At 38.6% G+C, this 27,872-nt stretch overlaps 1 protein-coding gene across 3 annotated transcripts in view; it reads left to right on the top strand.

Moving 5' to 3' along the window:
- Positions 1–27,872, top strand: part of ARHGEF3 (Rho guanine nucleotide exchange factor 3) — a 121,498-nt gene that overhangs the window by 16,054 nt on the left and 77,572 nt on the right. For 2 of the 3 annotated variants that reach the window (XM_061455889.1, XM_061455891.1), the window contains exons 3-4: positions 11,481–11,561; positions 25,548–25,614. In XM_061455889.1, the coding sequence (XP_061311873.1) occupies positions 11,481–11,561; positions 25,548–25,614 (148 nt within the window). The remainder of the gene's footprint in view (positions 1–11,480; positions 11,562–25,547; positions 25,615–27,872) is intronic. The other variant, XM_061455890.1, reaches the window with a different exon arrangement.

Below are 27,872 nucleotides of genomic sequence, written 5' to 3'. Positions count from 1 at the left end.
CAATCTCCCCAAAATGCTAATGGGTATTGGGAATTCTATGGTTTAACTACTATACTGACTGTGAAGAGAACATCTGAAACCTTTTCTGCTTTCTTTCTCCAGAGCTAATACCAGAAAAGAATATAATATGCTAAGATGTTAAAAAGTTTCTGGAAAAAAAAATAAATACAAGAAATGTAGTTCCTATTGGAAGTTTGAATTTCAGAAGTCCCTGCTCTGTTCCCAGTTACCTTGTAAAGCCATTTCCAAATTCTGCCATTCCTTTTCATTAGTGTTTTATGTCTGCATAGTTTGTACCTCTATGAGATAACATTAATTGAATTCTCAAATCTGCAATGCTTGGTTGCTTCTGTTGATTTCCTCACTCCCCAGTATACATAATCAAGATTATAGCAACAAAAATATGCTATTAGTAGTACTAGTGTGACTGCTGTAATTGTCTGATAACTAGAGGGCACCACAGCGAAATTGGTGTGTGAACCAGACTAAGCAGTTCTTGATAAACGTGAATACTGAGAAATGTAGCTGATCCTGTTGATACTATGACCATTCACTCTCTAAGCTAGTATGGATCAGCCTTTGAGCAAATAAAGGCTTGAGAGCATTGAAATTCTAGAAGCTACTGATTTGGCACATTCTCAGTTTCTTAATGTTGAAAATTAGAAGAAAGGCATTAAAGATAAGGACCAAGTGGGAACTTTGTCAATTTGTCTATGCTTACTATGAAAGCTGGCTGGCACGTTGTTTTTCATAACAAATGTGCAGGGGAATTGGAAATTTTCCAGTTTTTATTACTGTGTGTGGATTTAAAATGTGTTTCCTCTAGGCTGGATGAAATGGTGCTAGTCACTTCTTTATCTTTTTTTACATAGGATTAAACAAGGAAGTATTTCAGCTTTTTAAAGCTGATAATAGAAATCTGGGGTTCTGGCTCTCTCTCATTACTAACTTTGTGGTGCTTTGGCTTTCCATGTCTGTCTCCAAATAATTCTGCCCTATTGCTTACTGAGTATGCAATGCAGTCCTTTTTCTGTACTGAAGTTTGCCATAACTTTTAGAGTAAATCTTTCTGAGAACTCTCTGGCATAAAGAAATAAATCTATAAATCATAGAACTAATAGAACAGGCATTGTTATGTGTAGACTACAGCACATTCTGTCTGTCATTGTATTTGTAACTTGACTTAAGCTGAGTTTGGGGACAGAAGCTTCTTTAGATCTTGTTTAGTATTTGTCTTCTGCTGTTTCAGCTTTTCTTTACAGTCTGACATGGAAATATTTTTGTAATCTATAAAGGCATGTGGGTACTGGTGCTGGTCTTGGCTGAGAGCAGTGGCATGCAAATAACAACGTTAAATATCTTACATGAAACCTTTAAGTTGGAATCTGTCATTTTTGAGGAGTTATGTGTTTCATGGGGGGCTTGATTTACAGTCATGCTTCTGCACTAAACTATAATAGAAGAATAACTCGCTTTCTGATAAATTTACTCTGGAGAAATGGACAATTTCTGACTTATTTTGGTGACTTGGAAAAGGGGAGCTATTGAAACTCACCTGTATAGCGAGAAGGAAGACAAACTGAGATACTGACCTTGGGTATTACTGAACTTAACTGCAAAACCCACTCCATAATTGCATATGTTGAAAGAGAAGGGCTTATTGTCATGTCTTAGTGTGTATACATGTAGGTTGCAGAGAGATTGTTGGGATCTCTCTCCTAACACTGGCTGGTGTGATGTGTGGCACTGGTTCTTGTCATGCAGCTGTGGCTATGCAGCCACTCTGATGAGATTGGGTCAGCTGTCTGCCCTACACATGGCTGCGTCGTCATGCTGAAAACACCATCTCTGCAGGAAGATGCCATGACGTTTTCTCACAAAATTGGAAGAGCCTACTTTTCTGGTTCAGTATCCACATAACAGTCCTTCCAGCTCAGTGTTGTCTATATGAGGCTAGATATCATTACAATGCAGTGCTCCCATTTAAAGGGGTGTTCTACAAAATGGACAGAGAGAGGTAAAAAAGACCATCTTTACAGGCCTGTCCTTGGGATTCTGTAAGTTTATCCTGTAAATTCAATGTGTTAGAGATTTTGAGGTAGGAAACCAGGTAATACAATGTGGAAACCCAGAGATTCAGGGATATATGGACTACTTAATTGGTCTTGCACATCAAACTTCTGCAATTCTTAAAACTAGACCAGCACTAGAAGGAGGGATGTTGACTACAAGAGTGAGTGTATGGCACGCTCCCAGGTGTATATAAACTATATAATCCAATATCAATCCTTTAGTCAAGTATATGCTGTTACCTCTGATTAACTATTTGCCAGAAACACATTAAGGAGTAAAAAGTTGTGTACTGTTCTGTGTTCCAGAAAGAGATGTCCTTTGGGTGTTTCCACTTCCTTTTTAAATGGTCCAATTTAATAATAAGTTTTCCTGAGTTTTCTATTGAAAAAGAAAACAGAACCCAAACAATAGTCTTCTGTCTCTGATTTTGAGCAGATCACTCAAGACTACACCAAGGATTCACTTTTCTGATTTTCTTCTACCAGTAGTATTTGAAGTGCTGTGTTTTCCAGAGGGTGGCTTCTAGCTATGAAAACATGGCACTTGCTGTGTTTGATAATGAGATTTTGAAACTTATATTCAGTAACTAAAGCCTGTCAAGAGATGAGAGAAAAACATGCATTGATAAGAAGCAAATTAGTCATTTTAGCCCACATTTTGATTTTCCACCTTGACAATTCAAACATTATTAAAATGACTTTCATGGATCGCAGTTCCTTGTGATTCTTAGTTTGAATTTTTGATCTCAGTAATTAGTAGCAATTAGTACTGATTGCTACTAGTAATCATTAGTGATTTTCTACTAATTGCTATCACCTTAGTGACAATCATAGATAATTCCCCAGAAAAGCTTGTGAAAGCTAAAATAAATGCAACTTTTTGTCAGGGAATAAAAAACCCAAGTCTTAATATCAGACATGACTGAAGACAGTAGAACTCTTCTTGGGTTTTGGCTCTTTACAGAGCTTGTGATTTAAAGTCTTCACTGAAGCCTCACAAGTAGTTTGGTGCTTAGCTGTTTCTTTCCTTAGGCAAGGGATGTGGTATATTGTTGGCTATAATTAGGAGCAAAGTTGTTATTGTTGTTGTCTTTGGGGTTTTTGTTTGTTTGGTTGGCTTGGTCTGTTTGTTACATCAGGACCTTAGGAATGTGAACTAGAACATTGTAGATACTGTAGGTAGATAGAATCATAGAATAGTTAGGGTTGGAAAGGACTTTAAGATCATCTAGTTCCACCCCCCCTGCCATGGGCAGGGACACCTCACACTAAACCATCTCACCCAAGGCCTTGTCCAACCTGGCCTTGAACAGCGCCAGGGATGGAGCATTCACAACCTCCCTGGGCAGCCCATTCCAGTGCCTCACCACCCTAACAGGAAAGAATTTCTTCCTTATATCCAATCTAAACTTCCCCTGTTTAAGTTTTAACCCGTTACTCCTTGTCCCGTCACTACAGTCCCTAATGAAGAGTCCATCCCCAGCTTCCATATAGCCAGCCCCCCTTCAGATTCAGGAAGGCTGCTATGAGGTCTCCACACAGCCTTCTCTTCTCCAGGCTGAACAGCCCCAACTTTCTCAGCCTGTCTTCATACGGGAGGTGCTCCAGTCCCTGATCATCCTCGTGGCCCTTCTCTGGACTTGTTCCAACAGTTCCCTGTCCTTTTTATGTTGAGGACACCAGAACTGCACACAATACTCCAGGTGAGGTCTCACAAGAGCAGAGTAGAGGGGCAGGATCCCCTCCTTTGACCTGCTGGTCACGCTCCTTTTGATGCAGCCCAGGATACGGCTGGCTTTCTGGGCTGCAAGTGCACACTGAAGCCGGCTCATGTTCATTTTCTCATGAACCGCCACCCCCAAGTCCTTCTCCTTGGGCTGCTCTGAATCTCTTCCCTGCCCAACCTGTAGCTGTGCCTGGGATTGCTCTGACCCAGGTGTAGGACCTTGCACTTGGCATGGTTAAACTTCATGAGGTTGGCATCAGCCCACCTCACAAGCGTGTCAAGGTCCCTCTGGATGGCATTCCTTCCCTCCAGGGTATTGACCGAACCACACAGCTTGGTGTCATCGGCAAACTTGCTGAGGGCGCGCTCAATCCCACTGTCCATGTCAGTGACAAAGATGTTGAACAAGACCGGTCCCAACACTGATCCCTGAGGGACACCACTCGTTACTGGTCTCCAGATGGATATTGAGTCATTGACCACAACTCTTTGTGCGGCCATCCAGCTAGTTCTTTGTCCACCTATCAAATTGATATCTCTCCAATTTAGAGACAAACCTCTGTTGTGCCAATACTGTATTGATCCATTCTATGAATTAAAATAGTTTTGTTTAAATATAGCTTTCCCAAAAGGAGCTTAATTTTTACTTTAGTAATTTTATATGTATCACAGCCCTACAGATAAGTACAACTCGGAGGGTGAAATCTGCAGTATCGGGTAGGACACAGTGCCCAAGTGGTGGGGGTTCAGAGGGTTTGACCACTGTAATGGGATGTCTTTACCAGAACTAGTGGGTTTTTATCCTGAAATGGTAAAATAGAGTTATATAAGGAACAGTAATCTCAAGTAAGTTGACCAAATTTCATATGTACCTTTTTTAATTAATAATTTAGAAACATTAGCTTTATGAGTAAGTGTTTCTTCTTGATCTTTATTTTCTGTTCTGTTTCATAAGTGGATACAGTATCTGGTAGGCTTGTCTTCTAGGGTTTGGAAGAGCTTCATAAGTGAACATTACTATTTTGAATTACTGGAAAAAGATTTCTGGCTTCAAAACCATATATACAGTATGCAGTGGTCTATAGAGGAAGGAAGTAGGTTCATGTAGTGTATGTTGGCTTCAGTGGAGCGCTATGAAGCTCTAGGAATTTATAGAGCCAGACAAAGAATGATACAGGTCTACTCTGAAGATATTTTTCTTAGAATCAGGTCCCTGTTGTTGGTTTTGAAATATTGTATACAGTATATCACAAAAAAATTAAGTTTGATCTAGTGAAGATACTCAGGTTAGTTTAATACTGTGAACACTGTGCAGTTCTGTTGTCTTCCCTGGGACTAATTCACTGTAAAATGTAGTTGTGTTGTATTAAAATAATGAAATTGAAAAGCTTTTCCACTTTAAGAACTGCCTAGAGTGCTGAAGGCACTAATGAATTTTGTTTGCGTGCTTCTAGCACTGTATTTTCTTTAGGGGGGCCCCTAGTTTATATCACAGATTATGATAAAAACCAAAACAAACCCCCCAAAAAACAGGAAAGCAAGGGAGGAAGAAAGAAAAATACTGGGAGGCAAAAAGGCAAGAAATGCAGGTTAACATTTGAAACAAACAAGTGTGCAGGGTGGAAGGTGAGGAAAGGAAGGTAGATGGAGGAGGGAAAGCTTCAGGCTTGTTCGCTGCACTATCACGCTTTCCAGAAAACAGATTAAGTGCATATACATATCTGTGCAGCATTTCTGTTGCAACGCAGTCTGTTCCATCCATCCATAGTGGTTTTGGCTTACTGTGGCTGAGCTCTGATCTCGGTTGTGAAGTGCTCTCTCACTTTTGTAATTCAAAGTTCTTAACAGCTGTTGCAGAGCTAAACCTATCTTTAGCCATTCACTTATTTAGGATTCACCAGGCTTGCAATTACACAGCTAGCTTGTAATGTGATTAATAAGGGAAAAAGGTTCTGCGATGGACTTGTGGCTTACTTACCAGATCACTCTCTGAACACTTGGGTTATGACAATGTCTGTTGATTATTGTTTTATCTGAGCTTTAACATTTTTAAACTCTTTGGAAAGCAAAAGTAGTTATTCTGGGGTATTGTGCAAAATATATTGAGTTGTTTGTGGTTGGGTTGGTTTGTTTTTTTGTTTTTAATTCATCTGCTATTTAGAAAACAAATAGAAATAGCAGAGTCACCTGAGATTAAAAAGCTGCTTGAACTGACATGCCCATGACTGTAACGTGAGTAAAAGTATGCAGGAAAGCAGTGGTGAGCAGCTGAAAATCTGTGTTTTCATGATGAGTTAGCATGTAGATGCTATGTGGTAGATACTTACCTTGATGCATGTGGTTTTAATCATACAACCTTTCTTTCTTAATGAGGATCAGAACAGGATAGCTCATTGCTGCATACTGTAGCTAAAGACAGGCAACTACTCAAAGCTGACTCCTAACTTGGGTGTGGGAAGTAAGGTTTCGTGACATATAAATCATCACAATTCTGTTGTAGTTTTTGCCAACTGCTAACTGATGAAGGAAGAATTAATGTGTCTGGAATGAGTGTGAGAAGACAAACAAGTTGAACAACTTTCCCTGTTTCTCCTATATCCTTGTTCAATCAGTAGAAATGAGTCATCCTACAGAACTGAACTGCAGATGTTTGTGATTACAAAAGGCACATACATGTTTGGAGAATACAAGGTTACAGTGTTTGCAGAAAGGAAGTCCCATAAATTGCAGATTAACACTTTAGAAAGCTATATAAAATTAATACTATTTGCAAGAGGCCTTTAAATTAGTTGTTTTCTAATAATGCTTTATTTCAAAGACAGGACATGCTCTTATTAGAAAGCTGAAGAATATTCAGGATAGTTAGCATAACCTGTTATGACAGACTATTTTAATAAAGCAGATAAATATTTACAAAGTAGATTTAAAAAATCATTTTAATCTTACGTAGCTTTCCTGGTTTATTTGATGTACTTCTCTGTCTGTAAAAGGAGGAGTAGAATTGAAAATTCGCATGAAGAATTCATTTGCATTGGGACTTGCAGGCTGAGAGCCAGTCCTGTAAAGGAAGTGGATGAAGATCCGTAAGAGGATGACTCATATCAGCTTTTATCAGCTTCTGCACACCCAGGAACAGTGACAGATTAGAATGTGCTGAAATAGTTAACGAAAGAGCAGTCACCAACTGCTGACTTAAGTCTCCTGCACATGAAATGGGCTTTGTAACTGAGGAAAATACACCCCAGAGGCAAGTACAAGTTTAAACATATGTTTAATCATCAGTGTTACAAAACTCGGTATGGATTGCATTTCCTCATCCTGGACGGGATCAAGAAGCTCCTGATGGCAGCATCTGGGAGGAGAAAACAGCGTTGGCTCGCTGGGTCACGCAGGATGGCAGCTGTAACCCAGAGCATGGGAAGGCTATTTGCTCAGCCTGATCAAGGAGTGAATTGCTCTGGTGTCTCTCTGGTTTCTCGTGGGGGTTCTTCCACCTTTCCACCCCACCCTTTGCTTTATTCTGGAACTGCATAGCAAGATGTGAGCAGAGGTGGTTGTTTCAAAAGCCACCTTACTAGGTTAAGGCTGCTGCTTGTAGGTGATATTCTATTGGTGTTACTTCTCTTGAGACATTTGCTACATACTTGGTTATGACTATTCTACCTTCTTTTACACTGTTATTATAGCTGTGAGTCTAGGAAGTTAGAAAAAACATTTCTGAAATACCTAATTGGTTCCAATTCTGTGTGAAGAACCTTTTACCCGAGTAAAAGGTAACACCATCTTTGGACTGCTCTCAATGGTATTTTGTTTATAAATGTGTGTTAGTGAACGGGCTAGTGACATGGCTTTTATATTCTGATGTACAAGTAAATGGAATATTTACAAATCGTGCATAGAGAGTAGCATATATTTAGTTCTTAAAGATCTGAAGAATGTTTAAAAACATAACTTTTAGTTATTTTGTGGGAGTATAAATATCTTGCTAGTCCACCTGTCATTAAAAGTCTCTTCCTTTCTTCCTGCTCAAGCATACTGGTGGTACCTACAAAAGATATTTCAGAAAAAATGAATGTAACTTTGTACTTCCTGTGGCAGTTACTTTCTTGGCTGAAACAAGAATCACTGGAACTGAAGCTGAATCTGTATGGCTGTACCTAAAGAACCAGGCTTTCTCATTTTGGCATGGTTAGGGTGTTCAAAATTTTTTCCACTTTCTAGATGAGAGCAGAGTGTGCTGACAGTGTGCTAAATAACACAGGCAGGTGATTAGGCTTGAATCACCAGTGTAAGTAACTAAGTCACCCTGGAAGGAGCCTCAGCATCCTTAAGTTTTGGTCATTTCCAAGTTGAAGTTATCATTGTAGTGGATGAGAGCTTTGTCTTTAGTGCAGTCTTGCAAACAGGATAAATGAATTTGCAGAATTTAGAACAAGTATGAAATTTGTCATCTGACTTTTTTCATGCTGTAGAGTCTCACCTTGCACATCATGTACTGTGGTTATACTGCATCTTGCTACATTTTCTTTTTCTATTACTTTATGAAAAAAAACCCACAAATTGCAGAAATAGTAGAAAATTCTATTTGTAAAATAGAAAGCATGTTAACAAGCAAAGTAACATCATAATCTCCTTCATAGTCTATTCCAGTGATGGTCAAAACTTGTGGCAATAGCAAATTAACAGTGATAGAAAGTGTTGTAATGTTTTTAGGTTGTCTTAATTCCCTTAATTTCCATTCAACTACCAAAAATGTTTAACTGACCAAGTAAAATATTCAATGATGTGATGCTTCAATCATAAACAATAAGCATTTAATATATATAGAAACTCTTAATGTGGTATAGAAGAGCTTTTAACTGTCTGGGTTACTCATTATCAGCATCTCTCCAAATCATCCACAAATCTCACCATTAAGAGCTGCTTTAGCACATCACCATATTTGATGCACATACCATGCATTTTGTAGGAAAAAATCCTGCTATTGAAAGATCTCCCTCAGATGGGTTTGATCTTTACTGTGTATGGTATTACAACATCTAGGCAAGTAAGTCTTGAGCAAGCTAACAGAGGAACAAGGTAAGGTTTTCCTATTTCTGTTTAAAAAGGCTTCAGGATATGACATTAAACAGATGATACTGGTAGTACTTATGGAAGATTTAATCAAATCCATGTGAAGTTGACTGGTCCTTATGGAGTATGGCTCTGCTGCTAATCAGCCCCATCGCCATTAAACTGCTCTCAGTACTTCAGGAGCAATTTTCCCTTCAGGGACCCCTTACTCATTCTGGGCAGCTGCTTACCACTTACTGCAGTGTGTTTCAAAACACTATTTCTGTGATAATTAAAGTTTTTCAGGCCTTTGTAAGCAATTGTATATCCTACAGGTTTCATTATAGCTGTGTTAGCACTATCACCTCCCTGGGCCCAGAGAGGTGCTTTACCTGGGGTGGAACAAAGTTGTTAACAAAGGCGTAAATTGATACTTGATTTAAATGTAGTTGCCACAGTCTCTTCTGTCTCATGCTTTATGTGGGATTTTTGGGTGTGGGTTTTTCTGGTTGGTTGGTGGTTGTTTTGGAGGTTGGGTTTTTGTTTTTTGTTTTTTGTTTTTTTTTTTTTTTCCATTATCTGTACCTAGGAATCACTTTAATACTTTTTGGTTTTATTTTTAAGTAACAGTTAACATGAGTTTACATTCCTCCCTTGACCAGTACCTTTCGCTGTTTAGCGGAGTGTACCAGTTTTTTTGCATTCCATTACAGAGGGAGCATGTTTTATTTTTAGGCTGATTTAGAAAAAGCAAGACCTCTTAAGCCCACTGAACAAATCAGAGATTAAAAAAAGAAGTCTTCAAAGTAAACTGCAATAAAATACATAAGTAAATACATATAAAATGTAGAACAGTGTGGATTTCTGGCAAGTACTTTGAAACATCTTGATTCTCTGAGTGGGTGCACGTGCCTCTGTGAAGTGTGGCTGTGACATTTATTTTTTTTAACGTAAAAAGAGAATCCCAGTGATCCACCATTGCCAGCCATCTGTTTCCTCTGTGCTCACCCTGCTTCCCTTAGAGAAATCCTTCTCCTTGTTCCTGATTCCTTTTCACTAAGACTATGGTATCAGTTCTTATAAACAATCTGTTATTACTTTATACGCTTGGTCAACATATAGTACAGTTAAGCTTCTGGTTAATACTCTAATAGTCATAATAAGACAGTTGAACTTTTATTCCCTCCCCCCCCCCCCCCCCCCCTCCCCCCCGACAGTGATTATGTATTTTTAGTTATTTCTCTGACTGTAGAGGGAGCTGGTGATAAAGTTTTCAAGGAAAACAAACATGATGTTTCTATGGGAACATTTAAACATTGTTGTATTTGGAAACAAACAAAAAAAAAAATCAGAAACAAAAGGCTGATTTTGAACTTGGTCTTTCCTTGGGGAGGGGGAGGAAAGGCTGGAGAATGCATGAATCAGTTAAATTAACTGCATTTTCCTGCAGGCCCTGAAAATCTCTATAGATGAATGTTTAATTTGAATATGTATTTTTCAAGCTAAATACAGTGGGTCATCTGCAAATCTCTCAGATATGGAAGAGAACTTTTCTGTAGTAAGTTGTCATTACATTGTCTTGTAACTACATAAGGAAATACCCTAGCTAAATTTGTAGATTTATTCTGGTGTGGGAAAGAAAACCTGGGCTAATGCTGATAGCTCATATTAAGGTAATTATGAATAGAAAACCAGAATCCGTGACTAAAATAAGAGCATTGCAAAGTACTGAAAAATGTGCAAGTATTTTAGAATATCCACTTATTTGTTATGATTAAGAACACGTGTTTTCCCTGACTATGAACTTCAATATCACTGTGGGAAGTAGAAATGAAAATTCGTAAATATTAACCTAATCTGTTGGCAGGAATGTAAGTACTGTTTCCTGCTGTATCATCAGCTGCTCTGTCATGTTTTGCATTCAGTGGTGAAGGCCAGAAGCTAACTGTATATTACCAGCTGTCTGGTTAGTTATATCCTCATTTAAAGAATGGATTCTCAAACCATCTTTTAAAGTGAATTCAATTACACTACTCCTCTTGTCCTGTCACTTCTTACCTGGGAGAAGAGACCAGCTTGATTAAAAGAAATATTATGAAACACAAGGAGAGGGGAATTTAAAGGGAAGGTTCTCATATCCTACAGTGAGTAGGCTGCTTAATACCTGCACATTCAGAATCTTCCCATTTTCTGTTTAGCGGAGTAGGGGAGTTGTGAGAAAATTGAATTTCTTTTGTTATGTTTTTGCCGTCGGAATTTTGCATGCGACTGAGGGAGTACATGGTAATTTACAGACGGCTCATGGAGCACGGTGGCAGGAAGGTACCTGCATCCCAGGTTTTGTACGTTGCGCAGCAGGGGGCTGTATTTACCAACTGGATGTGAATAGCTGGTGGTTGGTTTTTCTGTGGGGCTGGGAGTGACTCCATAGGGTATTTAATTTAAAAAAAATGTATAGTGCTTTAATTCCATTTCAGGCTTAGCCAAACTTCTCTCACACACTGATGGTTGTCCTTTGTTTTGGAGGAATTAATATTACAATACTTGGTTTCATGGTATTTTTTTTGTATCAGTATTGAAAAAGTAAATTCTTCAATCACCTGAACCATTTCTTCTTTTCCTCTTTGAAGGTTATTCCTGTGTGATTTTGCTCATAGTATTTATGTGTGCTGTGCATGTAAGACTGGACTGTGTCCAGCAGTGTCCTTCAGGTTTGTATGTGTGCTTTATGTAGTTTTCTCCTGTCAGCCTGGAGAGGTCTCTCTTATAGCTCCTAAATAGCCTGCTTACAGCAAAACAACTGTGAAATGTCCCCTTATTCTGTACACTGCAGTTTGCAAAAACTGTATACAGTAACTTTGTGGTCATAAACAGAGTAATAGTGTTTTATATTCCTCTATTGATGTGGCAGGTTCATGCAACTGAAGCAGCTGTCCCTGCCTCCCTGGGAATACTGTCCCTGAATGTTCATTCTGTTTGTTTTTCTAATAAACAGTACAGCTAGGATGTGATCATGTTTTTCTCTTTCCATGCCTCAAGCCTTTCAGCAGCTGAGTTCTACCTACAGAAACACGTAATTGTCACAAAGAGCAGATAGAAAGATTGTCAAAGGACTCTAGAAATGTCAAAATAATTGCTTTAGATTCTGATGTCCTTATTTAAAGGAAATGGTTTTGTGTTAAGTTCCATCAAAGATCTTGAGTATTATTTTCCTGGCCTGTTTCAACTCAAGCTGATCTAATCAGAGATCCAGTTAATATATTTTTGCCCAACAAGGAATCTGTGACTGTCTTTTTTGCCAGAGTATTGATAGTCTTTGGAACTGTCTCATCCATCCTTAGACCACAGTTGATTTAGGTTTTGTATCTGCTAGGTGAATGTATGAGGACAGTTAGTAGCCTGGTGAAACAAGAAGCTGTGTTTCCCCTGAGGAAACTGCTAGCCCTTTTTCTCAGCCTAATCTAGCAACTTAGAAATTGCTCAGGTAAACAAAATGGAGCAAAATTTGGGATCAGGATGGATGCTTGTTGTCTTAATTTGCTACAAAATTCATTACAAAATGAAGTGAAAATTTTGCCAAAGCACATGGATTTCTTTGGTTGCCAGCACTGACTTCTGATGAAAAATGCTTGGTTATTCAATGTATCTGTATTTATTTGAAAGTCAAATATCTAGAATTTCAGGTTCCTTACAGCGACTCATAGACTGATATTTCTGTGGGAATGGGAAGGGTTTCGTATGAAGCTGTTGTAAAGATGTCATAACATCCACTTTTTATTATGTTATTGTCTATTAGACATTGTAATCTGGTGTGCAAAGATTTACACTCATGATATCAGAGCATCATTACAATAAATGTCTTCTATGGTAATTTAATGCCTTAATATCATTCTAGCAATCAGTTAAATCTCAAATGCACTATAGGGCAAATTTTTCTTTGCTGAGGCTTCTTCTCAGAGTAGAACTCATTCATTACAAGTGTACTGTAATGCTGTTCTACTACAGCAAAGATGTAACTGTTTGAGGTTTCCATTTAAAGACAACTTAATACTGCATTGTTTCTTTTCTGCATTTTCTTTTCATGGTGCAATTCAGTTTAGCATGATCACCTTGGAGCTCTTGGTTAACGTATTACACGCGGTGTTAGACTTCTTTGTGGTTTAGGTTTAACATGCAATATTTTTCACTAGCTTGTAATTTTAAATTTTTCTCTCTTGAGAACAGCTGCCTGTTTTTATGGCCTTTGGGGAAGACCATTGCACTTGTTTTCCCGAACCGGGGTGCCTGATTCATTATGATGATTTAAAGAACAACTTTTAATTCTTCCCTTTCCATAAATGTACTTGAAGGAAAAAGTTGTGACACATTTTTAGTTTAAAAAAAATATTTAACAACTCCCCACTCCACCCCCCCCACCCCCCACCCCCCAACTTTTATGTCCCTCAGTAGGATGTAAGGGGGAGTGGGAAGTTATGAAACCATTTACTTTGCTTTTCAGGTTACCTGGAAAAGTCAGATATGCAGAAAGATGTGTGTGTGGTTTCAAGAAAGCCTAGTTTCCTCAGGAAATGGCTTATGACTGTGCTGTCTTTCTTGCCAGTAACTTTTCAACCCATTGTTTGGTTTCATTTAAAAAAAAATACAAAAAATATCAGAGCCAAAACCCACAAGATTTAATGTAACTTTATCTGGGTGGGGGTTAGAGACCCCAGTTAGATCACCATTGCAAGGAAGGCTGCCGAAGAGTATAGCCATGTTCTGTTCTTTGGGCAGGACCCTACCAGCAGATGTGTTGCTCTGCACTAACCACAGTTTTTCCATGGCAAGTGTCGCAGGGCTAATGAGACAGAATGTGCTGAGGTGTGGGGTGAAACACGGGGCCTGCTTCCACAGAAACCAGTCTTCATCAATTCCACCCCTTGCAGTGTTTATTGCAGCCAGTGTATGTTGTCTGCTTATCATGTGTGCTCGGTGCTGCTTCTCTGTTCTTTACATTCAGATTGAGATCACAAGGTCAGATGCCATGCACAGGATATGACTGCTGCTTCAGTTAATTCTGTTGCCACATTCCTCTATTAAGAATGAGAAAGCAGCTTCTTATCGTTAATCTTTACCCTTAACAAAGAGCGTGTGCTGGAGCATTAGACTTGCAAGGCTGAGCTCTGTATGTTCTTCCTTGCTATGCCACTTCTCCCAAATGATTGACTCATCTCATTGCTACATATATATCTCCCAGTTTGAGGTTGTCAAGCTTAAGAGATCTACTTATAGCGGTATTAGGCAAATAATGCTGTCAATCAATCTGGCAGCATTGTTAAATTGTTTGTGTTTAATGCAAAAGACCCCACTTTTATTGGAAGTGCGGAGAGTGTTGGGTGAAGTGAAATCTTTTCATATCAATTTTTTATAGAATCATAGAACATCATTTTTATGCATTTGGAAAAGTGCTGTACCAAAAGCAAGATGGTATTTTATTAATCAAGAGATATACTATAAGTGATGGGATAAAATTGAAGAGCTTGGCTCTAGAAGCATATTCAACAGAAGTAGGGTAGGATTTACCTTCTGTTCCTGTTGCTCTGGCTAACAACAGTAGTTCTGGTATCCATGGCCATAAAGGAAATGGTAACTAATTTTGCATCTTCATTGATCAAATCAGCATCTGTTTGGATTTCTTCTACTGAAGAAGGAAAGCAACTAAATACTTGTGTTTGTTAAGGTAATCGATAACAAATCTCATAACTAACATAAAATAAGAAAGATATGGGCCTTCCTGGTTCCAGGCATGGACAGCCAGTCTTACCTTGAAAGAGATGAGGAAATTTTCTCCATTGACAGATCAACCCATCACTGGTCCCAAAATCCTCCATCTCTTGTCTGATCCATGTGAACACGTGGATTCCTGGTTTTGCAGGAAGTGTATTAATTCAGAAGGAATAGTAATAAAAAAAATCAGTGTGTGTTCACACCTGGGACAAAACAACAAATACATATGTTCAGAGTCATCACTGGTATCATGTTATTTTATAATTATAGGATTTTGTACTTGTAACAAGATTATTTGTCGAAGTTTTCTGTGTGCTTTTGTAAAGTGGTCGTGGGCTGAAATGCCTGTAATGTAGTTAGTGTGTTTATATTGAAGAGACTAGAAACCATAACTTATTTCTGGCAGAAGCAGAGGTAAGTGAACATTTTCTGTCCTGTGTTGAAACTTTGACTGGGGCTTTAACAGAACAATAGTTTCAACAGGTTTTACTCTACTGCATTCAGGGTTTCTATAGTAATTACTATGGCAACAGTGATGCAGAAAATGTTCCCACAGGAACCCAGCTGTGAATAATAACTAACTACTGAAAATGTTTTGCTTTTCCATCTCAGGTGAAATAGCCCTTCAGAAATTATGAATAATGAAAGCGTGGAGGTTTTTTTGTATACTTAATGGGAAGTCATTCTGCTACATAAAAATCCAGTTATTATGAAAGGGGTGTTTGGTTTCAGACACCTTTTGAATGTAGTGCTGAAGCCTCCTCCCTCAGACCAGTGAAGAGTGTTAAAAACATTAGGTGTTAAATTTGGCACTGGCTTCAAATGCTTCATGTTGTAAAGAAACTTCCAATGCCAAATATGTAGTACAAAGTCCTCTGCTCAGAAATTATAACTTAGCTTTTATTAGCAGCATTGTTATGTAAATGCGTTTACATAATTCTTGATGATAAAACTATCTTGGTAGCCTTCTGACCTCACTGTGCAATGAAGATCAAGATCACAACAGTCACATGGTAGAGGTCAGTATTTGTTGACTTCAGTGTCTATTTATAAACTGCCTTCAAAAACTCTGTAGAAATAAATTTGTCAGTGTTTGTGTTAAACAGAATATCCTGATGTCAGAGGATGCATTATTTATTGAAACTGTTGTTGAATCTAGGTCTGCTTGAATGCATAAACTGGCCTTTGTGCATCTAGTTGTCTTGTTTGTGTTTATTTCACTTTAATTTAGAACAAAGGGGAAACCGGTCTGGTGTTTATGATATGCATGAACTTTTAAACTGAAAGCATATTTGGGCTTGATTTGGTACCTCTGCTGTCATAGAGTAGGACAAAATGCTTATGGAGCTCAGGGGATTTATGGCCACAAAAAGAAGTTTAATGAGTTGCATCAAAGGAACTGAAACAAGGGAAATGAAAGTAATGGATATTGAAAGGGCACTGCTTATTCTTTTCAAGATCTAAAAGAATATGTTAAAACTGAATAAGAAAATTATTAAGATCACTTTGTTAAACATGAGGCGAAAAGAGTTTTCTAAGCCTAGGGGTCTGATAGTTGCTCTTGCAGTTATTTATGCAACTTAAGAATTGCTGTGCAGATGGAAATGAAGATGAAATCACTGTTTCCTTTGGGTACCTGCGGTGGACAGTCTGCTAATAATGCAAGTGAAATCTTACAAATCAAAATGTCTTTGGGTCTAAAAGGTGCTTAGTTTGATCTTGATGTATGTATATACCACATATTGCTTTAAACTTTGATTCAGGGTCCCTTGTAGTTAATTTTGGTGCATATAATGTAACTTGAGGTAAAACAAATTCAGTATACTGGCAACTTATTAAAGATAACTGGTTGCATTGGGTACATAAGTAAAAATGTTTGCTTGCCTCAGATATTTCAGCTGTTTCTTAAGTATTTTGTTAAACTTAGTTGTGTTTATCATATCAGATTGGAAATGTGTTCTCCTGGATTTCTTATTACCCTAAAAGAAAAAAAAGGTGTTTGGTGGGTTTTTATCTTTAAAAACAGCACCCAAAGTGGGGAAGGGGGGGAAATCCCAAGTCATGGTACTTTAAATTTCTGAATAAAAAGCTGTACCAAGAGGGAAAGGTTGTTTGAAAAAATTGAAGCTTTTCCCTCAGACTTTCTATAAATATTGAAACTCTTTCCTGTGAAAGGTTTTGTTATTGATAAATTGGTGAATTCTTGACTTTTTAATTTAACTTCTTAATTAACTGATAATGCCTAAAGTTTGTGAGAAGTTCTGTTGCCTGTGTTTTAGCTTCGGCATCGTGAAATACTGCTCATGTGCTGAGGATGACTTGGTATGCTGCAGAATGTAACCTTTGGTGAGGTTTTCATGTCCAAGTTATTGAGCTATATGTGATAAAATAGCTAAATGGCATTTGCCATGACAGCCTGCAGTCCTTCAGACATGGCAGAGGGCAGAACTAGAGTGCCCATAAAATTGTGTTATAATCAGATATTTGTTGGGGGGTGGTTACTGTACGCTGAAGTTAAGTCACGGGCATGATTGCATGCACTTGGAGAAGGTTAGTTTATTAGCTCCAGTGGTGACATCCCTGTAACATCCTGTTATGATTTCGATCTAAAACTTTCTAGTCTGTCTCCATAGAAATTACAAGAGTGGTTCTTGTCACTCAGTGTAAGATTATTCTTCATGCAAGAATAATCTTTCTCAATGAAACTGTATTCTGAAAGTTACAGTCCTTTATAAATGAACACATTTAATAAAAGCAGGTTTCCTTCCTTGACTGACTGGCTTGATGCCATATACTTCAGAGCAAGGTGTGAAAACATCTTACAGCGCTCTTTAGAAGGTGTGCCGGAATTCTTTGCTTTTCAACATGGAGAAGCCTCTAAATTGGCTTAATAACCATCCTATTTGACTTTTTTGGCCTTTTCAGTTGATGTAGAAGCTATAATGCAGAAAAAGATGAAGCTGCAAATGAAGGGATAAAGAAATAGCAGTATAGGAGTTATAAAATCATGGATTGACTTGCCCCCAAATGTTACTTTGGGGGCAAGTTAAGTAGTGTTGCCGTCTGTATTTTGATCTTTCTAAAAGCCTGTTGGTCAGCCACAGCTTTTCAGGAGTTCATGTTTACCTTCACTGAGAGAGCCAGACAATGTGAATCCAAACAAAAAGGACTTTCAGAAAACTCCCATTTCCTTTATCAAGAACATGATGTGATTGCACTTGACTGGTGCAATTTGAGGGTGTTAGTAGCTCCTCTACAGGCTTAAAATGCAGTTTGGTTGTGTTTCACAAATTGCTAAGAAATCCCTCGTATGCTTTCTCTGGGTGAACCTTTTTGTTTCTATCTAACCAGTAGCTATACAGTCTTGCTAAACTAAGTGGATTTCCCAGCCATAGGTTCTCAATGGCAGCTTCTATTTTGAAATCAAAATGGAATAGACTTGTTCTCAACTTGAGCATGAATATTGTGATGTTTCTGCCCGAGGCTTGCTTTTTCTCAGGCTTTCATGATGGCAGTCATTTAAGCATTATCATCAGATCTTTGTTTTTCCCATGGGCCAGAGGATCTTATCTTGATGGCTGGCTGTGTAGGGTGGAGATGAGCAAGCAAGCATTTCTTTTTAATGAGGAGTTCTCTTTGTAAAGAATTCAGCACGTTTCCGTGATACAACAGTGGGATGAAGTAATAACTAAAAATTAACAAACGTTACTGCTATTTCTCGTTCCTAGGATTCTTGAAACGGTACAGGAATAATTTTAGGCTGTGCATTCAGAGTGAGCCAGTGAATAATCTTTCTGATCTTACAGTGATATTTTGTTACAGAAACATAATACAGGACTCTCTTCTCACCCTCCCTAGCATTAGCCATACCTTTGTCAAACAGCAGAAAAGCCTGCAGCCTCCTCCTGGCTAGTAGCCAGGGCTTTTTGTTTCAGTTTGGAATAGAGTTCATATATGTCAAGGGGGATGCTTTTATAGTCATGCATATCAGACATTATTTACTGCATTCATCTGCAGTAGTTATAGATTAAGAAACATGTTTAAGGCTTTAAAACAAGCCCGTATTTCTTCAGAAGATGAAATGTTACAACATTAGGAATATCTGATTTTTAGATAGAAATGTAGAATTTTATGTGATCTTCAGCTTTTTTTTCCTCTTCCATAAAATTAGTATTAATTTCTACAGAAAATTATTCAAATACAGAAATAAGAAAAAATACATTTTGCAGCTTCTTTGGGGTTTATTAGTGATGGACTATTTTATGGTGCTGTGCGTGGGTTCATAGTATAAGTAAAGATGTTCTGAAGAAAGCATGGGAAAAGAGTAGGTGTGGGACAGCTCACTTTTAGATGTACCTACTTCAGTGCTGCTGTTTTCATCTGTGTAGAGCCAGATTCACAAGGGCTGGTTTTCGTTCTTAATACATTTATGGCACGTAGTGCATGATAATAGGACAATAAAAGATTATGTTAGTATTCAGGAAGTCAGCCCAGCTAGTAAAAACCAGCCATCTGTTTGGGTTATTTTCCTTGGTGGGTATTTTTGTTTCCCTCAAGGTAGTAAGTGTTCAATTACATTAGTTTATTATTGTACATTAATTCAAATATCTGTAACTTAAAACGTCCAAGAGAAATCAGTATTGTTCAGAATTATTATTCAAAGCTAAAATGCTCCTGTGTATCTCAGGCTTCACCAGCTAAACCATGTTGAATTTTTTTCTTTGTAATTAGTATCACAAATCTCCCAGTATGTTAAAATAAAAGTGCTTTTCTGAACAGTACATAGTGTACGCTTTTGATAGGTTGAGCAGATGACATTACAAAGAGAAGTTCTGAATAGTACATGCTATTTATTATTTAACAGTATCTTCATAAAATATTCACAGCTGTAGTAACCTTTCTTTTTTTTTTGCGGACTGAAAAGAATTTTTACTTAGTGCAGCTTGTCTCTAAGTGATTTGAGCTTTCCTTTTATTATCTGAGAGAGTATTCATGTAGATTGGTGAAATGCGCTTTTATCTTCAAACAGATGTAGCAGCTGAGTAGTTTTAAACAAAGCGCACACAGCTTGGATGTTGATATCTAAAAAAATACTGTTGTAGTCAGTGATTCTGTGTGCAGGAGGACTGCAGGATCAGATGAAGATGTAAAAGTTATGTGAGCTTAATGTAAACTGGCATAAATTGTTCATTTATCTTGTCATGCTTCAGGAAAGATAACACACTTTTGTTAGTAAATGTAGCAGAAGCTTTAAAACATTCAGTGCATGCTGGAGTCTTTAGATTCCTTTATACACGTATCTGTTGTCATTATGATGTACAGCACAGTAAAGGTTGCACAAAAAACCTCCACTGATTTGTTTGGGGAATCATATTAATTTGGTGTCTGAAAACTGTGTCTAAATAAAGAATTCAATGAGGATGTCTTTGTCCAACAGACGTTTACACTGTATCTATTCATAGTACCATGTGTGAGGGAACCTAAACAGAAAACTCTGCACAGCTGAAGAATGAAAGCATTATTTTATGACTTTTAATTCTTTTTTCTTAGTATTGTCAACAAAATTCTGGGGACCATAACTGGGTTCCGTCCTGAGTTGTGTGCAGAAAGACTAGCTAAAGGTCATATCCAGTCACTGCAAAAATTACAGTTTCATTGATCTGTAAATGTTACTGCCACTGGTAAAAGGTAAGAAGAAAAAAAATCAAGTTTTAATTTAAGTTCCAAGGTGGAACTGGAATATGCAAGGTATGTACTTACTCAGCTAAAGTTGTTTGGTTTTTTTTTTTTTTGTGAAATCATTTTAAGAAGGATCAGTGTTTTGTTTCCTGTTGCAAGTTGTCCTGGGTTCAGCAGTAGCAGTCATTTTTCTCCTTCTTGGTAGCTGGTGCAGTGCTGTGTTTTGACTTTTGCCCTGAGAACAGCCCTGATAACGCTGATATTCTTAGTTACTGCTCAAATGTTTTAGCCTGACCAAGGACTTTGTGAGCCTCATGCTCTGCCAGGGAGGAGGGGAAGCCGGGAGGAAGCAGAGACAGGACACCTGACCCAAACTGACCAAAGAGGTATTCCATACCACAGCACGTCATGCCCAGGATGTAACTGAGAGTTACCTGGAAGGGCGAGTTGACGGCGTGGTTGGACGAGGTATCAGTTGGTGCTCGGTCGGGCTGGGGAGGGGTGAGCGGTTGTATTCTCTTCCCTTGTTATTTCCCTTATCATTATTATCATTGGTGGTAGCAGTAGTGATTTGTGTTATACCTTAGTTGCTAGACTGTTCTTATCTCAGCCTGTGGGAGTTGCATTCTTTTTGATTCTCCTCTCCATCCCTCTGGGAGGAGGGGGAGGGAGTGAAGGAGCTGTGTGGCTGGGTTTAAACCACAACATCTGAGCAACTAAGTTGTGAAGACTCCATTTTGCATGACTTACTTTGCCAGGGTTAGAGTTTAAAGGTTAAATGGAAGGTGAACAGTTAAAATATATACTGAAGAGGAGGAGGAGAAGGAATTTGACACTCAGACTTGGCTGCAAGTTAAGTGTCTTCACCAGTTAGTTGCCTATCCAAGTGACAGGCCTCTGCTTGCACTTTTCTCAGATTGGATGAACTTGGTTTCAGGCTTTTATTTCCAAGGTAAACTTACCATAGAGATCTCCAAACCAAGCTCAGCTGACAGGTTTGGTGACCCTCTCCCTCCTACAGCCTGAAGAGTCTCTACATAATCCCACCTTCTAGTCTTTCATTCTTAAAGCTGCGGTAGTGGGGAGAAAATGTTTTTGTGACTTCTAGCTAAATGAAGAAAGATCCATCTTTAAGAAAGGTCAAGTATTATATATTACAGCTTTTAAATTACTGCTGTAAGTAATTGTGGGGATGAACTCCTCTCTTTTCCTCACACATTATGTACTTCTTGTTCTCAGCCATGACCTTAGTGTGTGATAACCTATTTGATGTATTTCAAGAGTGCTAGTCGCAGTGCATGCAGTTGCAGTAACCATCCCCATCTTGTTCATGACATCTGAAAAGTCTTACTGTATTATCCAGGTAATTTATTTTAGACTTAGGTGCCTAAGTCAGATTTGGTTGTCACTGTTAACACCTATTAATTTGTCTCCTCTTTCCATCTTTAAGCTAACATTTTATTTCGTTCTGTCTGCTACCTACTTATGCCAGTGCTGACTTTTATTATTGGTCTGGTAAATTATTTCCAAACCAAGTGGTTCTAATACACATAGTGATATAATATCCCTCCTATCAAAGCATAACATTTATTGGTTATTAAAAAATAGAATCTGTTGACAGTTCTGTAGCTTTGTGGTTTTGTGTATAGATTATCAAATAGCAGTTTAGTATTTTAATAGTTTTGTAATAGAGGCAGGCTGTTTCTTCATTAGCTTATATACTACTAAAATTCAGAAAAGAATTACCCAGTAAACAGAATGTTCAGAAGTAACAGGAGTAGTGCCCTATACAAAAATAGCAAGACATTGATTTATTTGAAAGAATCTGCAATATTCTCCTTATTTTCAGTACGGTTCCCACTGATGTTGACAGGAAGATCAAGAGATCAAAATAACTTGAAGATAGTGAAGGACCAAACTTAACACTGTAATAAGGTGTTGGTTTTGATAGAACTGTATTTTGTTACTTGAGGTGCAGTTGAAAACCAGAACTTCTGTTTTACTTCATTTTGATTTATGGGTTTATTCAGCTGAAAAATGCTGGTTCAGGATGGTGGTTATAAACAATTTATTAATATGGTTAGCCTAGACAATTTCTAGTTATGGGAGCAGTGAGATTTCTAACCAGTCTGTCAGTAAGATAATGGCATGGTACTTTTGCAGCCTTAATATCTTGGTAAGTTTGAGACTAGCTGTATGAAATGCTTGCTTGTAATGGGAAACTAAACTTGATGTGTTCACTGTGTTACAAGCTTAAGCTTTGAATACCTCTGACAGAATAAAAATTAGGAAAGTAGTGGCCAGGCCAGACGCATAAAAGCAGAAGTTTTTGAAGAAATGCTTTAAGGTAGTCCATAGGGTGGAAAGTAAATTTAATGCTTCAGCCTGATTTCTGCTCATTAGAAGAGCTGTGCACACAGTGGGAAAAAAAAAAAAACAGTTTGCAAAGAGTTTAGTTACACCCTGTGTATGTATCAGATCAGGCCAGTGAGTCATGGAGGAGCATACAGGGATTTCAATGTTTCACTGCCTCTTTAATTAATTCCTTTTAGTAAAACTGGCTTGTTTCATTAGGCTGCTGCATTTAAGGCTCTTTAATAACACTACAATAGTATTAAAATAATAAAATAATAGAGAGGTTCATTCTCACTGAAATGAAGTTAAGGCTCTTGACTGATAAGGAAGGAGGATACCTATTGTGAAAACTGGCAAAATACAGATTTAATATTGTCTGACCTCCATGAGGACTGGCTGTTGTTGTGTAGTCTGGGGTGCTTTCAGTGAATGGGAAAGTTACAGATCGATGATAATATGGTTAGTCATCACTCTTCTAGTGGATGGCTGTTGCTTTAGTATAGATGAATGATACAACAAACTTATTGCTTATTACAGAGTTCTCAGTTCTTGTTATAGAATGATTGTGGGAGAGATAATTTTTAATGAAGTTTTCTTTTCCCTTGTAACTGTCCATCGTAAATTCTGCTATACTGAAAATTGAATGTCTTTTATTTCCCCTATATTCAGCTTAACTAAACCAGAACTAGTGCAATTCTGAATTAACTGAGAAAATAAAGGCATGAACAGCATTAAAATATCAAAATAAAAATGCAGAAATGGAAGTTTAAACATGAGGTTTTATTTTATTTTTTAAAGTTCCTAAGGAGTACAACTCTCTATAGAAAGTTCCCAGTACTGACTGGTTCTGCTGTGAGACTACCTGTGAATAAAAATGGTTCAAAACACTGATAGGGCAGTTTCTAAACTGTGTAAATTGTTGTTGTTAATCACACTTTTCTCCTTCCATAAAGTTAAAGTTCCAGTGAGGCTTTTGGGTTAGAAATTCAGTTTTATATATTTTAACTTGGAAAGCTGTAATAGAAAGATTTATTAGAGGGATGATTTTTAATGGTAACTAAAGGTTGTCATGTATGCTGCCTTGTGTTTTTCAATGATTTTATCAATGTGTTTCAAATACTGATATTCTTCCTGGTTGGCTGGCTGTTAGAATGAAAAACCAGTAAGACTTACATTGTGGTTTAAGCCCAGCCAGTAACTCAGAACCATGCAGCCACTCGCTCACTCCCCCCTCCTTTCTCCCTCAGCTCCCAGAGGGATAGGGAGGAGAATCAAAAGAATGTAACCCCCATGGGTTGATACAAGAACACTCCAGTAACTAAGGTATAACATCAAACCACTGCTGCTGCCACCAATAATAATAATGATAAGGGAAATAACAAGGGAAGATAATACAACCGCTCACCACCTGCCAACTGATACCCAGCCTGACCTGAGCAGAGATCTAGCCCTTACAGTTAACTCCCCCCAGTTTCTATACTGTGCATGATGTGCTGTGGTATGGAATACCTCTGTAGTTAGTTTGGGTCAGGTGTCCTGTCTCTGCTTCCTCCGGCTTCCCCTCTTCCCTGGCAGAGCATGAGACTCAGAAAGTCCTTGGTCAGAGTAAAGATTACTGAGCAGCAACCAAAAACATTGGTGTTATCAGCGCTGCTCCCAGGCCAAAAGTCAAAAACACAGCACTGCACCAGGTACCAAGAAAGAGAAAAACAACTGCTACTGCTGAAGCCAGGACAACTTGCATCTCAGCCTTTGATGTTACAAAAATGGCTGTGATTATGTGTTTTGTGTAAATCCATCTACTGTGATCATTTGCTCGCTGGTGTGTTTTAACATACATAAGAAAAATGTCAGCAAATATTTTACACCAAAATAGAGAAGATAGAAAAAAAGAGGAAACTACTGCTATCCTGCCTCTACAGAAAAGAAACCGGGGCACACTGTGTTGGAGTCCTTCAGGAGCTATAAGTAGCAGCAGTGACTCATGAATATCTCATGTGTTAGTCCAGTGCTTTAACTGCAAATGTGTTCTGTTGTTGTTGGGTGGTGAGGTTTGACAGGCAGCCATTTAATTTGCTATTTTTTAACGAAGTTTTTTGTTCCTGTTGTTATTTATGATGGCTTCTGTAATCTGTATAATTGTATGGTTGGAGTTGCAGTGTGCTCAGCGCTTAGGTCTCGCTGTCAAACAATTTGTTGGTTTGGTCAGCTACAACAGGTCAGTCAAGCTTTGATCTGACTTCATGTATAAAATCTCAGCAATGTTTGCCTACATTTTGTTAAGTCATTTAAGATCTTACTGGTGAAAAGCACTTATTAAGAGTGGAGAATGCTACAGTTGCTTTTCAGAAATAATTGTGCAGGGATAATTATAGGGTAGGAGAAAGGTTTTTGGAAGGAGTAAAAACAGAAGTCAGCTTATTTTTTTCAGCGTCACACAAAGGTACGGCTAGCTTGCTTTACACTGGGGCTTCACATAGCTTTCCTGTTAGGATTAAAGGCTCTTCAGTGTCCCCATCAAGTACAGCTGGCAGTCTGCACCATCTTGCATCACATGGCATAATTGCAGTTTCATAGATCCACACTGTTCAGGTCAGGGTTGTCTCTGGTTGTTGAAGATGAGTAGGAGTAACGAGTTGTTGTCAGACATCAAGTCACTGTGTCTCTGAAGGTTGTGACATCAAGTCACTGTCTCTGCCATGTCTCTTAGCTCTCCATCTGAATTAAAACATTTAACTAAACTGAAGAGAGAAACCCATCAGAAGGACAGCCAAGGATATCTAAGGTGTCTTAGTACTTGAAGACTTTTTCTTTTCCCTATCTGTTAATCATTCTGTTGCTGATACAGAAAATGAGACAGCTGAAAATATAACACTTTCCTTTGTCTCATCTGGCAGGCCGAAACAACAGCAACAGAACAACTTTTCCTTGTTTCCTTCTACCAAGGGCTGGAATTTCAGAGGGGTAAGTTTTTGATATTATTTTGGTCATACTCTGTAACATTCCCTCCTGCTTCATTTCTGTTTGGGTGGCTGAGCAAGTAAATATGGAAGCATGTGTGTTCCAACAGTAATTAATTGAAAAGGTATATGAAGAAGCAATACAAGTGAAACAGAGAACCTTAATATCTGCTGGTGATATAAAGGAGCTTTTATTTGTGTCTGCTTCAGGTTTCAGAGTTGTACTTCTCATGTAGATTAATTCTTTGAGATTCATTTTCTTCACTCTTTGTCCCCTGCAGAAGGACCTTTTGTCAGGGACTGTAGAGATAGGACAAGGGGTGATGGGTTCAGACTTAAACAGGGGAGATTTAGGTTGGGTATAATGAAGAAATTCTTTACTGTTAGATAAGTGAGTTACTGGAATAGGTTGCGTAAGGAAGTTGTGAATGCCCCATCCCTGGCTGTGTTCAAGGCCAGGTTGGACAGGGCCTTGAGTGACAGGGTTTAGTGGAAGGTATCCCTGCCCGCGGAAGGGTGTTGGAATTAGGTGATCTTTAAGGTCCTTTCCAACCCAAACCATCCTGTCATTCTGTGATTTGTTGAAAAACTGAATGTGATGGTGGTGGCATTCAGATGTCAATAGTGTGTTTGCCTTGTAAGTACTGTAGCCTAGGATACAGTCTAGGAGAAGGAGCTGTCACTACATATTGTATTTAAGTCATAGTCTTATTGTAATCTTTTGGTTAAAGGGCTTATCTGCCTTGCAAACTTCATTTGGTATAATAAATTATCATTACCTGTAATATGGACTGACCTACACTGAATCTACAGAGTTCAGGTTTGTATATAGGAGACCATATAAATGTATTTTCTCTGAGCTTCTTCCAACAAAACATTTAAGTACCCCAGGCACATCCCAGGCACAGCCACAGGTTGGGCAAAGAAGAGATTCAGAGCAGCCCTGCGTGGAAGGACTTGGGGGTGTTGGTCGATGAGAAAATGAACATGAGCCGGCTTCAGTGTGTGCTTGCAGCCCAGAAAGCCAACCATATCCTGGGCTGCATCAAAAGGAGCGTGACCAGCAGGACGAAGGAGGTGATCCTGCCCCTCTACTCTGCTCTTGTGAGACCTCACCTGGAGTCCTGGTGTCCTCAACATAAAAAGGACATGGAACTGTTGGAACAAGTCCAGAGGAGGCCACAAGGATGATCAGGGGACTGGAGCACCTCCCATATGAAGACAGGCTGAGAAAGTTGGGGCTGTTCAGCCTGGAGAAGAGAAGGCTGCGTGGAGACCTCATAGCAGCCTTCCTGAATCTGAAGGGGGCTTATAAGGATGCTGGGGAGGGACTCTTCATTAGGAACTGTAGTGACAGGACAAGGGGTAACGGGTTAAAACTTAAAACAGGGGAAGTTTAGATTGGATATAAGGAGGAAATTCTTTCCTGTTAGGGTGGTGAGGCACTGGAATGGGTTGCCCAGGGAGGCTGTGAATGCTTCATCCCTGGCAGTGTTCAAGGCCAGCTTGGACGGAGCCTTTGGTGACATGGTTTAGTGTGAGGTGTCCCTGCCCATGGCAGGGGGGTTGGAACTAGATGATCTTAAAGTCCTTTCCAACCTTAACTATTCTATGATTCTAAAAACCGAGAAGGTGGTTAAGCACCTCATGTCACATTGTGTTCATCTACCTGTCCTCACTTTGCAGTCGGTTCACAGATTTTTGCTTTTTATGCCTGTGTACCATGCTGATAAAGTGAGTTTGTTAAAGCATCCTTGAACAAACACCAACGTAAACCTCAAAGATAGATAAGGAAGGCCCAGGTGATAAACATATACCAAGGAAACTCCTCTGCACTTCGCTTTGGCTCTTCTTTCTTAAATTTATTTTATCAGAAGTTTTTTTTTCTGTGTTGAGCAGCAGCTCGTTCAAGCCCTATGTTAGAGATCACACTTAATTCTGTCAGTGGGGATTTCCATTACAAGGTGATCTCATTTATGTGTATCCACCAATGCTGTCATTTTCAGATAATAGTAGCAGTTACTTCCTGAAGTTTGGGCAATGTTTAGGTATCAATGGAGAGAAGGGAGGTTTTTTTTTTAATTTTTTTTTTAATACGGAATTAAATTAAATTCAGACATACAGTCTAAATTTAAAATTTCTTAAGGCAGTGTACTCTCTCTGCTCTCTGCTCCTCCTGCATGTACACAAAGCACTGGGTTAATTTGGTCTTGGAAGAGGTTGTATGGTCAGGTATCCAGCAGATAGATGATTCTAGAGGGA

The sequence above is a fragment of the Pezoporus flaviventris genome, unplaced genomic scaffold, assembly GCF_033815535.1.
Source record: "Pezoporus flaviventris isolate CSIRO_AGI_PZ_B2104156 unplaced genomic scaffold, CSIRO_AGI_Pfla_v1 ptg000021l, whole genome shotgun sequence".
NCBI lineage: Eukaryota > Metazoa > Chordata > Aves > Psittaciformes > Psittacidae > Pezoporus > Pezoporus flaviventris.
This window is presented reverse-complemented; position numbering and strand designations above follow the sequence as displayed.